The sequence below is a fragment of the Lucilia sericata genome, unplaced genomic scaffold (assembly GCF_015586225.1).
Source record: "Lucilia sericata isolate MDLA Ls3-8-SP2 unplaced genomic scaffold, ASM1558622v1 Contig003025F_arrow, whole genome shotgun sequence".
Lineage (NCBI taxonomy): Eukaryota > Metazoa > Arthropoda > Insecta > Diptera > Calliphoridae > Lucilia > Lucilia sericata.
Genome location: NW_023996650.1, coordinates 23,338 through 35,736, shown reverse-complemented (window position 1 = coordinate 35,736; position 12,399 = coordinate 23,338). Strand labels below are relative to the sequence as shown.

The 12,399-nt window shown below is 31.9% G+C and overlaps 1 protein-coding gene across 1 annotated transcript; it reads right to left on the bottom strand.

Moving 5' to 3' along the window:
* Nucleotides 1-319: 319 nt before the first annotated feature.
* On the bottom strand, nucleotides 320-9,566 carry LOC119614532 (transcription factor collier-like; the record flags this gene model as incomplete). Its single annotated transcript, XM_037970653.1, has 3 exons — nucleotides 320-375; nucleotides 1,748-1,965; nucleotides 9,298-9,566. Coding segments are annotated over 3 exons (543 nt in total), but the record flags the coding sequence as incomplete, so codon positions are not given.
* Between the last annotated feature and the right edge of the window lie 2,833 nt (nucleotides 9,567-12,399).

Below are 12,399 nucleotides of genomic sequence, written 5' to 3'. Positions count from 1 at the left end.
TGAAAGGTAATGACTTCGATTTTTATGTTTTTTGCCTCTATATTTGCCACTTAACCAGCAGCAGGAGCACGAGCAGCAACCCATTTAAATGCTTGACAACTCAATTTATTGAGTTAGTATGTTGGTTGATGCGTGCAGGACGCACTTAATTAACTGTGACAATCAATTTTGAATGCAACTTATGGCTCGTTTGAAGACAAATTCATTTCGTTTGAAAACTTTATCAATAGCAGTTTTAATGCACAGACAAACCATACACAATGTTTTCAAAATAGTAATTCAAATAGATTTTTTTTAGATTTTTGAAATTTCAACTTACTTGTTTTGTTACGGAGTCTATTAGTCTGACGAAAATATCCTGTTCTTGGCGGGCACCTGAAATAGAAATAGAGGAAAAGTAAATTAAGAAGTCAAAGGAAAACAGACCTAAACTAGAGCTGGACTGAAATAGAACTGAACTAGAACTGAACAAGAACTGAACAAGAACTGAACAAGAACTGAACAAGAACTGAACAAGAACTGAACAAGAACTGAACAAGAACTGAACAAGAACTAAACTAGAACTGAACAAGAACTGAAAAACTGAACTAGAACTGAACTAGAACTGAACTAGAACTGAACTAGAACTGAACTAGAACTGAACTAGCACTGAACTAGAACTGAACTAGAACTGAACTAGACTGAACTAGAACTGAACTAGAAACTGAACTAGAACTGAACTATAACTGAACTAGAACTGAACTAGAACTGAACTAGAACTGAACTAGAACTGAACTAGAACTGAACTAGAACTGAACTAGAACTGAACTAGAACTGAACTAGAACTGAATTAGAACTGAAGATAGAACTGAACAAGAACTGAACTAGAACTGAACTAGAACTGAACTAGAACTGAACTAGAAACTGAACTAGAACTGAACTAGAACTGAACTAGAACTGAACTAGAATGAACTAGAACTGAACTAGAACTGAACTAAACTAGAACTGAACTAGAACTGAACTAGAACTGAACTAACTGAACTAGAACTGAACTAGAACTGAACTAGAACTGAACTAGAACTGAACTAGAACTGAACTAGAACTGAACTAGAACTGAACTAGAACTGAACTAGAACTGAACTAGAACTGAACTAGAACTGAACTAGAACTGAACTAGAACTGAACTAGAACTGAATAGAACTGAACTAGAACTGAACTAGAACTGAACTAGAACTGAACTAGAACTGAACTAGAACTGAACTAGAACTGAACTAGAACTGAACTAGAACTGAACTAGAACTGAGCTAGAACTGAGCTAGAACTGAACTAGAACTGAACTAGAACTGAACTAGAACTGAACTAGAACTGAACTAGAACTGAACTAGAACTGAACTAGAACTGAACTAGAACTGAACTAGAACTGAACTAGAACTGAACTAGAACTGAACTAGAACTGAACTAGAACTGAACTAGAACTGAACTAGAACTGAACTAGAACTGAACTAGAACTGAACTAGAACTGAACTAGAACTGAACTAGAACTGAACTAGAACTGAACTAGAACTGAACTAGAACTGAACTAGAACTGAACTAGAACTGAACTAGAACTGAACTAGAACTGAACTAGACTGAACTAGAACTGAACTAGAACTGAACTAGAACTGAACTAGAACTGAACTAGTACTGAACTAGAACTGAACTAGAAATTAATATGAGCAGAAGTATAAGAAGCAGTACTCCAAATTTATTAAAACAATGTTGTACTTACCATTTGCATAGAGTAATTGTAGTCGATATTGTATTCCATTATTGGTTTTTGTAGAATCTGATTCAGAATCTTTTTCAATAAATCCTATAAAAGCAGTCCTTTCGATTTCAATGGGTTGGCCAGCACGATCATAGAGAGCAATAACAAAATGGAAAAAATTTGATTTTCTCAAGTTGCTGGGTGGTTGCTTCTCAAAGTGAGCTCTACCAATGCCCAAGCTGAAAAATAAAAAGAAAAAAATTAAAATTTTTATTAATTTTTTAATAGTAAATTTATATAAAAAAAAAAAAAAAAAAACTATTTAAAACGTTTTCCTATGGAGTTTCTTTCATCATATGTATGTAACTTGATTGTGTCTCCTGTCAATAAACAACACCTTATAATTATAGTTTAAAACATTTAAATACAAATTATGCTCAATTTCCCTTCATCAGCTTCTTAAATAAGACATTAACAGGAAATAAACCCCAAAAAACATGTTTTAACAAAGTTTAACATGTGTAAGAGAAAGTGTAATTGTATAAAGATCATTTGTTTAAGTTAATTATGTTTAATAAACTTGTCTAATAGTTTAATAATTGCAAGTAAAATAATATAATTTTATAAGAGCGTGTGTCAAGTACAAGTATTTAGTGTGTCACACACATTCTGCTGTTACTTGATGACATGTCCTTTTTCCTTTTGCTTAATTACAGGTTTGACACAGTGTGCAAACAAACTAAATGAAAAAATAAAATGACCTAAAATGAAGTGTATAGTACAATACCACCAAATTATTTATAATAATAACAACAATAATAAAATAAGGATTGTTAGAGCATGTAAACACAAAATGTCACCATATTGTTTTCTTTATTAACAGGACGGACTTAACTGTTTTTCTTTTTGGGCTAAGCAAATATTGTAATTGTTCACAAGAATAATTGCACATTCAAATGCACAAGTAAACTACAAAAAAAAAAAAAAAATATTATGATTATATCAACATTTTGTTTGAATACAACAATTTTTATTATTTGCTTACATTCTTCAACAATTTCTATTTCCAAACAAACAACCAAACAAACATGAAGAGAAACTAACAATTAAAATGTTAAAGAAAATAATAAAAGTGCAACATACATATGTATGTATGTGTGTTTGTGTGTCTATATTTATATATGAGTAGGTTTGTAAGTATGTTAAATGTCAATATATCACTTTATACACAAATACCACAGAATGAAAAAAATACACTGTTCATATCCTTTCATTTATCCATTCATTAACGGTTTAACTAAACAAAAGCTAAACAAACATGATGTTAGACAAGGATATTGTACAAGTTTTAATACATGTTTGAATGTGTGTTTGTAATGGTAGTAGTACACCTACATATCAGCCCACATGAGTCAATTTTTATACATTTATACGTACTACAGCATATCCTTGCTGTTCCTTTTTATCGTTATTCTGTTAGCAGTCGAAGAGCAACAAAAACAAAAATTATTACAACATTTGTCTTTTGATGGTTAGTTGAGATACACCAAGTCCTCTTTTGTCACTAGAGAACTGGAATAACTAAACTGAACAAGAATTCAATTAGAACTGAACTAGAGCTGAACTAGAACTGAACTAGAACTGAACTAGAACTGAACTAGAACTGAACTAGAACTGAACTAGAACTGAACTAGAACTGAACTAGAACTGAACTAGAACTGAACTAGAACTGAACTAGAACTGAACTAGAACTGAACTAGAACTGAACTAGAACTGAACTAGAACTGAACTAGAACTGCACTAGAACTGAACTAGAACTGAACTAGAACTGAACTAGAACTGAACTAGAACTGAACTAGAACTGAACTAGAACTGAACTAGAACTGAACTAGAACTGAACTAGAACTGAACTAGAACTGAACTAGAACTGAACTAGAACTGAACTAGAACTGACTAGAACTGAAACTAGAACTGAACTAGAACTAGAACTAGAACTGAACTAGAACTGAACTAGAACTGAACTAGAACTGAACTAGAACTGAACTAGAACTTAACTAGACTACTAGAACTGAACTAGAACTGAACTAGAACTGAACTAGAACTGAACTAGAACTGAACTAGAACTGAACTAGAACTGAACTAGAACTAACTACTAGAACTGAACTAGAACTGAACTAGAACTGAACTAGAAACTGAAACTAGAACTGAACTAGAACTGAACTAGAACTGAACTAGAACTGAACTAGAACTGAACTAGGAACTGAACTAGAACTGAACTAGAACTGAACTAGAACTGAACTAGAACTGAACTAGAACTGAACTAGAACTGAACCTAGAACTGAACTAGAACTGAACTAGAACTGAACTAGAACTGAACTAGACGACTGAACTAGAACTGAACTAGAATTGACCTAGAACTGAAATAGAACTGAACTAGAACTGAACTAGAACTGAACTAGAACTGAACTAGAACTGAACTAGAACTGAACTAGAACTGAACTAGAACTGAACTAGAACTGAACTAGAACTGAACTAGAACTGAACTAGAACTGAACTAGAACTGAACTAGAACTGAACTAGAACTGAACTAGAACTGAACTAGAACTGAACTAGAACTGAACTAGAACTGAACTAGAACTGAACTAGAACTGAACTAGAACTGAACTAGAACTGAACTAGAACTGAACTAGAACTGAACTAGAACTGAACTAGAACTGAACTAGAACTTAACTAGAACTGAACTTGAACTTGAACTGAACTGAACTGAACTGAACTAGAACTGAACTTGAACTTGAACTGAACTAGAACTGAACTACATCTAAACTAGAACTGATCTAAACGTGTAAAACTAGACTGAACTAGATCTAAACTAGAACTGATCTAAACGTGTAAAACTAGACTGTGGTGTAACTTTACAGAAATACACACTCGTGGGGATAAATAGGGAACTTTAGTAGTGCTGGTGAAAAATGATTTTAACAAATGTGTATTTTTTTAAATTCTGCTATTTTTCTTTACTTAATTGTTCCAAAAGAAAAATTGAGAAACTTAACGTACTATGTACAATTTAATTTGCAATTCGCTGACTTTTCGGTTTTTTAGAAATGTTTTATGGTTGAGTTTTCTGGTTTCATCGTCTATTTTGAAACACCTAAGACAATTGAATATACTAGAATGTATATGTTGACATGAGATTAAGGGGAAAATGTTAAATATTGAAGGTGATATTGGTAAAATTTTCAAGTAGTAAAATCAACTTCTTCCGAAGTGCTATTTGCTAATGTTACTGCAGACTTTTTTTTAATGTATATTTTAATTTTTAAACTGATTTGGTTTAATTTTTATTAAGTAAATTAGTTTTATTCACAAATATTGTATGGAATTTGCAAATAAGATTTTTTAGCCTTTCACTTTAAACTTTTTTTTGGCATAAAATTTTGTATGCGTATCTGAACCAATATGGATAAATAAAATATTATATACAATAAAGTTAACGAGCCTTTTTCATATTATTTTTTTTTTTTTATTTTATTTTTTGGGTAATACAATCTTTTGGTTTCTGCAGTATTTTCAACATTTGGAACTGAATTTTAAAATGTGTGAGAGAAGTACACAAACATTTGTATAGATGTATGTACATATGTGTATTATATCTGCTTGTAATGGTGTATTGTAAGGTAATAACTTTTTTTCTGAGAGGTTTTTATTGTCTGAATTTTCTGTGCATGTGTGAACATAAATAAAAATGATACACATAAAAATATCCTGGCTTTTTATTGTTGTTGCTGCTATTTGCTGCCTTTCATACAGTTTGGCTACCATTGTTGCTGCTACTGCTGTTATCAAATTTTTCTCATAAATCACGGTCATTATATTTGCATTCGATTTATTTACCTATCGACCTTGTCAATTAGTCAAATAATATAAAAAAATTACACACATACATACATATACTTTCATGTATAAACAAGGTAAAGTATATAAAAATACTTGATATAGTGTTTAAAAAGGAGTTTCCGTAACGTGACCATTAACCCAATAAATATTTATTTTCATAGCGTTTCGTTAAGGTCTCTTCTTAGTCAAAATGGGATAGTTATATATAGTTTGTTCCAAAAGGAAATTCTAGAAAAAAGTATAATTTGCTGAAAAGAGAGATTGATCGATATCCTTGATCCCCATTTTGTTTCATTTCTTAAACTCTACTTTACCAACTACTACATACTACTTTTATAAGATTTATTCTGTTTTAATATTGAAAACTGTAAGATGTTGGTCACATTTAACTGTTTTAACTTGCATACAAGTAATGTGCACCATCCAATAAAGAGTGAAACACTGCCTTCCACATGTGCGAGATTGGTTATGTCCAAATAAAAACTTTTTATAAAGTTCGATATCTTTTACAATATAAATTACATTTTATTACATTTCACATGTATATAATTCAGCAATACTTTAACAAATATACATGGTGCTAAAGTATAAAAACTACTACTACTAGAGAATATCTTTGTACAACACAGGTAAGTAGCAACAACAAGTACTTGTAACTACAAAAGTTTACAAATAATTATTCCTATAACAAAAGAAGGAAAGGCAATGAGAAAAGAAGAAAATAAAGGAAAATAAAAGGAAATTCTCAACAATTATAAAATAAAAAAGCACTTGTAAGGAAATTTAACATTGGATTTTAAGTTAGAGTTTTTGAAAGTTGAAGTTAAACAAACAACTAAACTGTGTGTGTTTGAATAAAGTCAATTTACAAGGAAAAAAGATAACAATTGCTATGAATTGAATTCAAATACAAAACAAACCAAAAGGTAACATAAAAAAACAACAACATCAGCCAACAGCAATAATAAAACTTAAAGGTACGAATGAGTATGATTTAAATAAAACATAAACACCAGCAACAACAACAACAGCAGGAGCAGGAGCAACTGAACTTTTCATATACACACACACAACTACACAGGCGGAAACGGAAACGGAAAAAGTCAATACAAGTTTACTTTTTTTCAAACCATTTTTTCACCATTTCTTTTTTACTCTCAGTATAATGATTTTTTTACTCATTTGTTATATTTTTTTGCAATTCTTTTAAATTCATTTCAAAAATATTAAATATTATTTTTGTTTATGTTTTAAATTTGTAACTCCTTCACCTTAATAATTTGCCATTAACACTTTGTTGACGGCCATTTTGTGTGGCCGTCGCTGTTTGTGAAAATCCCGCGGTCATTTTTACGTACTGTATTTCTTCGATATTGTCACTTTTCTTATTTGTATTGGCGTTTCTTAATAAAAACATCTCACTTGATATACATCTCTATTTACACTAATAAGATGCTTAAAGCTTCTCGGAAAACAAACACAAATATGTTTAACTAAGAAAAATCCCCCAAAAAAATATCTCAATGAACTTGAAAAGCAACCCTCTTTTATTGTATTTCCTCCTCTGGCCCTTATCCTTTAGCTTTCAAACATTTACTCAGCATTAAAATGTTAAGAAAAATACATTCAAAATACGCACAAAAATAATACATGAAATACTCGTTAACCCCCCCAAAAAAAGAAAAGCGAAAAGTCGTAAATGCTATTTATCCTGTTTACTGTACAAGCACGCACTTGTAGGCATTTTTTGGGGGATGTTTAAAAAAAGAAGCTTTTTTGTTGGTATTTTTCTAAATCATCTTACTATAGGTAGCGTAAACAGCTACTATGGTTTGTCGAAAGGTTTGAAACGAAGACTGAACTTACCGAAAATGTCCGTTCCTATAATATTTGAAACTTATTTCTGCAGCGACCCCTATTTAGTCCCAGCTGTATTTATCGGAAGCTTATTTCACAAGAAAGAATTTAGGAAACTAGTAGATCTGTTGCAGCATTAATTGGAATTTTTACTAATATATTTTAAATTATATTTCGAAAAGTTTTTAATTAATAAATGCTCTATTCTGATTACATATGTAGATAAAACTTGGACCTCATTCACAAGATATTGTAAATATAAAAGAAAATTTCACAATAGTTTCAAACTTTTTTTATAATTTGTATGTACTGAGTGCTCCGGTAGACTAGTTGCTAGCGAGCTAGTCTATCAGTCTGGGGGTCTTTGGTTCGATTCCCAGCAGAGACTCTAGTCTGCTGCACTACAAAAAGATTATGGTCATCGTAACCATATATAGGTTTAGATTTCTTATAAACTGCTCTCCAAATTCGACCATTGCCTAGACACGACATTATTTACTTTCTACATCTTTTGGTTGCCATTGTTGTAGTTGTTGTTTTTGGGATACAAAGTTAATAAACAAAACATTTCTTATGATAAAAAGTAACATTTACAATTTCTTCCCCCAAATTTTAAGAATTGTATATTTTGAGTGAAATAATTATTTGTTTTTGTTTGTTTTTTTTAGTGATAAACAATAGAACTCAAATTTTGAGTTCTTTTTTGAAGTACTTTTTTTGGGTACTTTTTTTTTGGAGTAATATAAAAACAAAGAGAAAAGTTTTAAAGTTTGTTTTTTATTTTGGGTAATTTTTATGTGGTGTTGACATGCTATGTAAAGACCCTTAGGCCTAATTTGTTGGCGGTATAAGTAACACTCTTAAAATTGAAAACTTTATAGACAAAAAGCTAAAAATAAACAAAGGACTCTTGATTGTGAATGAATGTAATTTTGTTTCTTAAGGATTTGAGATAATTTGATTAACATTAAAGTGGTCAAAAAGAGAGAAAGTTAGGGGAGAGGTTGGCAAAGATGTTTAGTTGAAAGTAAGTGCGTAGATCAATTATGAGAGATTAAGCAAGCTTTAAATCAGTGGTCAGCATTCATATACTGCAGGGTTCAAGAGATATCTAATTTTTACTAGCAAACAACACAAAATTTATAAAAAAACAAGTACTTTTAAAATAATCATTATCTTTCTACCAAGAGTACTTTTCAAAGAACAGGTCCAAAACTAATCTTAAAATAGGTAAATACCACATAAACCATCTATGCATTACATCACAGTAATCCAATACAAATCTACTCCTTTGCTAAAATTATGGGAGTATATGATCCGCAACATGGTCCTACGTTGTTTAAAAAAGCATGGTCCATGCATTACATAGGACTACTAAGCGGATCACGTACTAAAATAAGGTTACAGCATTACCCTGCTGTAGTGCTTGGATGAGTTTTATTTGATTTGCCGCAGCAAGCACATAAGTTTGATCAGAAATTGGGTTTAAATTCAAGTCCAAGCTTTACACAAAAATAAATTTGTTGAAAATGTTGCGTCATAAGAGCTTTGAAAAGAGAATTTGCACTTCTATAAATGGTTTGGAAAAAATTCCTTTAACGTTTGTTTTTAAGTTTATTGGATATTTTTATAACGAACAATTTTTCTCAGATCAAACATTACGTTTACAACACGTTGTAAAAATAACATTTATTAGCTTTTTCTCAAAACACATTGAACAACACTACTCTACACAAAGATCTTAAATCATTAACGCTTTAAAACCACCTTGTTTCCCCCACACTCAAATTATCATTATTATAGTTTTTTGTACATACTTGCTTTGATCGACGACAGGTTGCATCCAGGCTCTGGCACCCAACGGCTCTTCTTTTAACGAGGTCATGGGTCCGCGCGGTTGATTCATATCCGCCGCTGTAGGTGGCAGACCAAACATTAGGCCGCCAGCCGTGCGAGGAGCTGCGGTGGGATATAGTTTGCGACCCCATTCTAAATCGAGTGTGGGCCAGGGTGAAGCCGAGCTAAAACCCGGCACAGCTTCGTCGGAACGCAGTTTGAAGCTGTTTATTTCACCGCAAATAGAAAAAATTTAATCAAACTTTTTTTGTAAGCTTTAATTAAGCTTAAATAACTCAATTTAAAAACACCAATTAAAGATTTTTTTCTCACACAAATATTTTGTTTTTGTTCAATTGCACAAATGATTTTTCTTTTAAAAGATCGTTTAACAACACTTTTATTTGTGCTTTATAAATGGTTTTGTTTTATTTTTTTAATAATTTGTTTACACACTTTAGTTTATGGTATTTTTTTTTTATTGACAGTCTTGTGGGTGATTATGATTATTGTTGTATTATTATTTTATTTGTTTTCTTTTTTTGTATTAAAGTATCAATGCACCGTTGAGAATTTGGGATTTTAAAAACAAGTTGTTTTGGTTGCTGTTTGTAGTAAGAGTAAAACAATTTTAAGCGCGATCTACCGTCCCGAGTGACAGTTAAACCCCAACTGAATCCCGCAATGTAATAATATGAAACGACGACAATCTTATGACTCTAGGTTCAATCACAAGCGCACTCTATAGTCACAGTGAAACACAACGGACACAATTCAACAAACAACCACGCAACGCATCGCAACACGGCACAGAACAGCACAGCACAATATAACACAGCCACTGCTCAAATGTGTAGAAGACAGACACAACAGGCAGTCTCACAGCAATGACAACGACTACTACTGCTACAACTACTACTACCACTACTACTATTGCTGCTGCTCATAGAGCTCTTTGTTGTATTGTGTGAGTGTGTATGTGTTTGTTCGTTGCATGAACGGAAACGAAACGGAACTGAACTTGTTCCAACAAATATACACACACCCATACGTCTATGCTAGAAGGCAAACATACACACGCACTTATTACCACCTTTATGCAACCAACAAACGCAGATAGAACAAGAAATTCACTTGCAACAATGCCTACCACCTTCTGTAAGGAGTGCGTGTGTGTGTTGCTTTGTTGGTCTGTCCATTGCTTTAGCTTTTGTCTGTCTAGAGATTTGAAAAGCAGCAGCATTATCGACTGCATTGGTATGTTCAGCCAGCCATATGGAATTCTAACTAACCTATCATCATGCAACCAAGTGTCTAGGAAATTCTCCTATGGTTGCTTTCTTTGTTGAGATCACTAACAAAAGAACGCGCACCGCAACAGACCGACCCAACCCAGACGTATGGAAAATAGGTGATGTAGAGAATCCACTGAGATATGCGCGCTACGTTTTTGGACAAGAGGCAGGCTACTTTGTTTGTCTTATTCTTCTAGTGAAATTGTTAAGAGCGCCAAGTATAGCTGTCACCGACGCATCAGCAATAACAAGAACAACAACAACAACCACCACTACCACATTCTTAAAACCAAACAACAACACCAACAGGAGCAAGAATTGCCTCTTGTGCAACAACAGTAATAACTTGTGGGACTTGCCCTCCTCACTTTCAGTCGAGTGACAGGTAAGTCTCTTAAGTAGAACAAAGAAAGAAAATAACATTTGTTGTTGTCTTTTTGTTTTATTTGCTCAGTTTGTAAGCGTATATACAAGAGTGTGAGAGAGATAGAAAATTTATTGTCTCAACTAAATATGGGAAAGTAAGGAATGTTATGAAAAATGAAACAAATCCCGTTTGTGTGGCAAACAAGTGCATGTGATTTTCTTAATTTGTCCACTAAAGTTGACCCATTTTTTATAGAGAATTATTGTTTTTAATTTTAATTTGTTTTTTTTTTATTTTCACCAAAAACCTCTATTGTTTTATTTAACATTCCCTTAGGAGAAATGTGTGTAATAATTCAACCTCAAACTCTCGAGTGTGATTGGCAGTAGTTCAAATCTCTGGTGATTGGCTGCTACTTTCCAGTCACTAGAGACATGCGCCTTTGCAACCACCATTATCAGTGAAGAAACAAATGGTTATGAAACACTGCTAAACCAAGTCGATAAGGCAGTGTTATAGAGCTGTTTTCATAATTTAATTAAATGTGTTTTACTTTGAAGGAATGTAATGGAATTTTGTATTATTTTTTGTTGTCGTTTTTGTAACTATACAATTTCGTCTCATACATTTTTTATACCATAGATTCATTCATTCCCATTGGCTACTGCTGTCACTGTTACTAAATATTTACAATTTATTTCATTAGTAGATGTTTCATATTTTTATTTAAATCTATTATTTATTCCCTTGTAATATTTGCTAGTGATTTTATTTGTACTTAGGTGCCTTCCATTCAGACATTTCTAAGCAGTCGTGTGTTACAGAGGTCACCTTAAAGGACCAAAGATTATTTTTTCCTTTTTAGTAAATATAAGGAATTGTTGCTAGGTTGCTATTTACTAAATATACATACATATGTAGTTAGTAGTTAGGGAGGAGCTTAAATTTAGTATATTATTTACTTTTCTTATATATATTTGCAGATGTTTGGGAGGTTTAGTTCACAATCATTTTAAGATGTGACTTGTTATTTGGAGGCAACTAATTACATTTTGTTTCTTTTATTTCTAATATTTGGTGCCATTTTGTAGTGGTTACAATGTTCGACTTTTTAAATCAAAACTATAAAGATTTAAGTTTGTAAAACGAAAGAACAATTCTGTGGTAACATGGAAAAAGTGCATATTTTAAATTATATAAAAATGCATTTTTGGAATCTCTTAATTAAAAAATGAAAATCAATTCAAACTAAAATTATCATACGAAACGTTTCATAAATTATCAATAAAGTGATTTCTTCTTTATATTTGAAATAAAAATTGTTCTCAAAAATATTAGACAGTTCTGAGAGTTTTTGAAACAACTTTGATTTTAACTGGACGTAAAAATGTCCTAATAATTTTCCAATCAGTGTTCGTGAG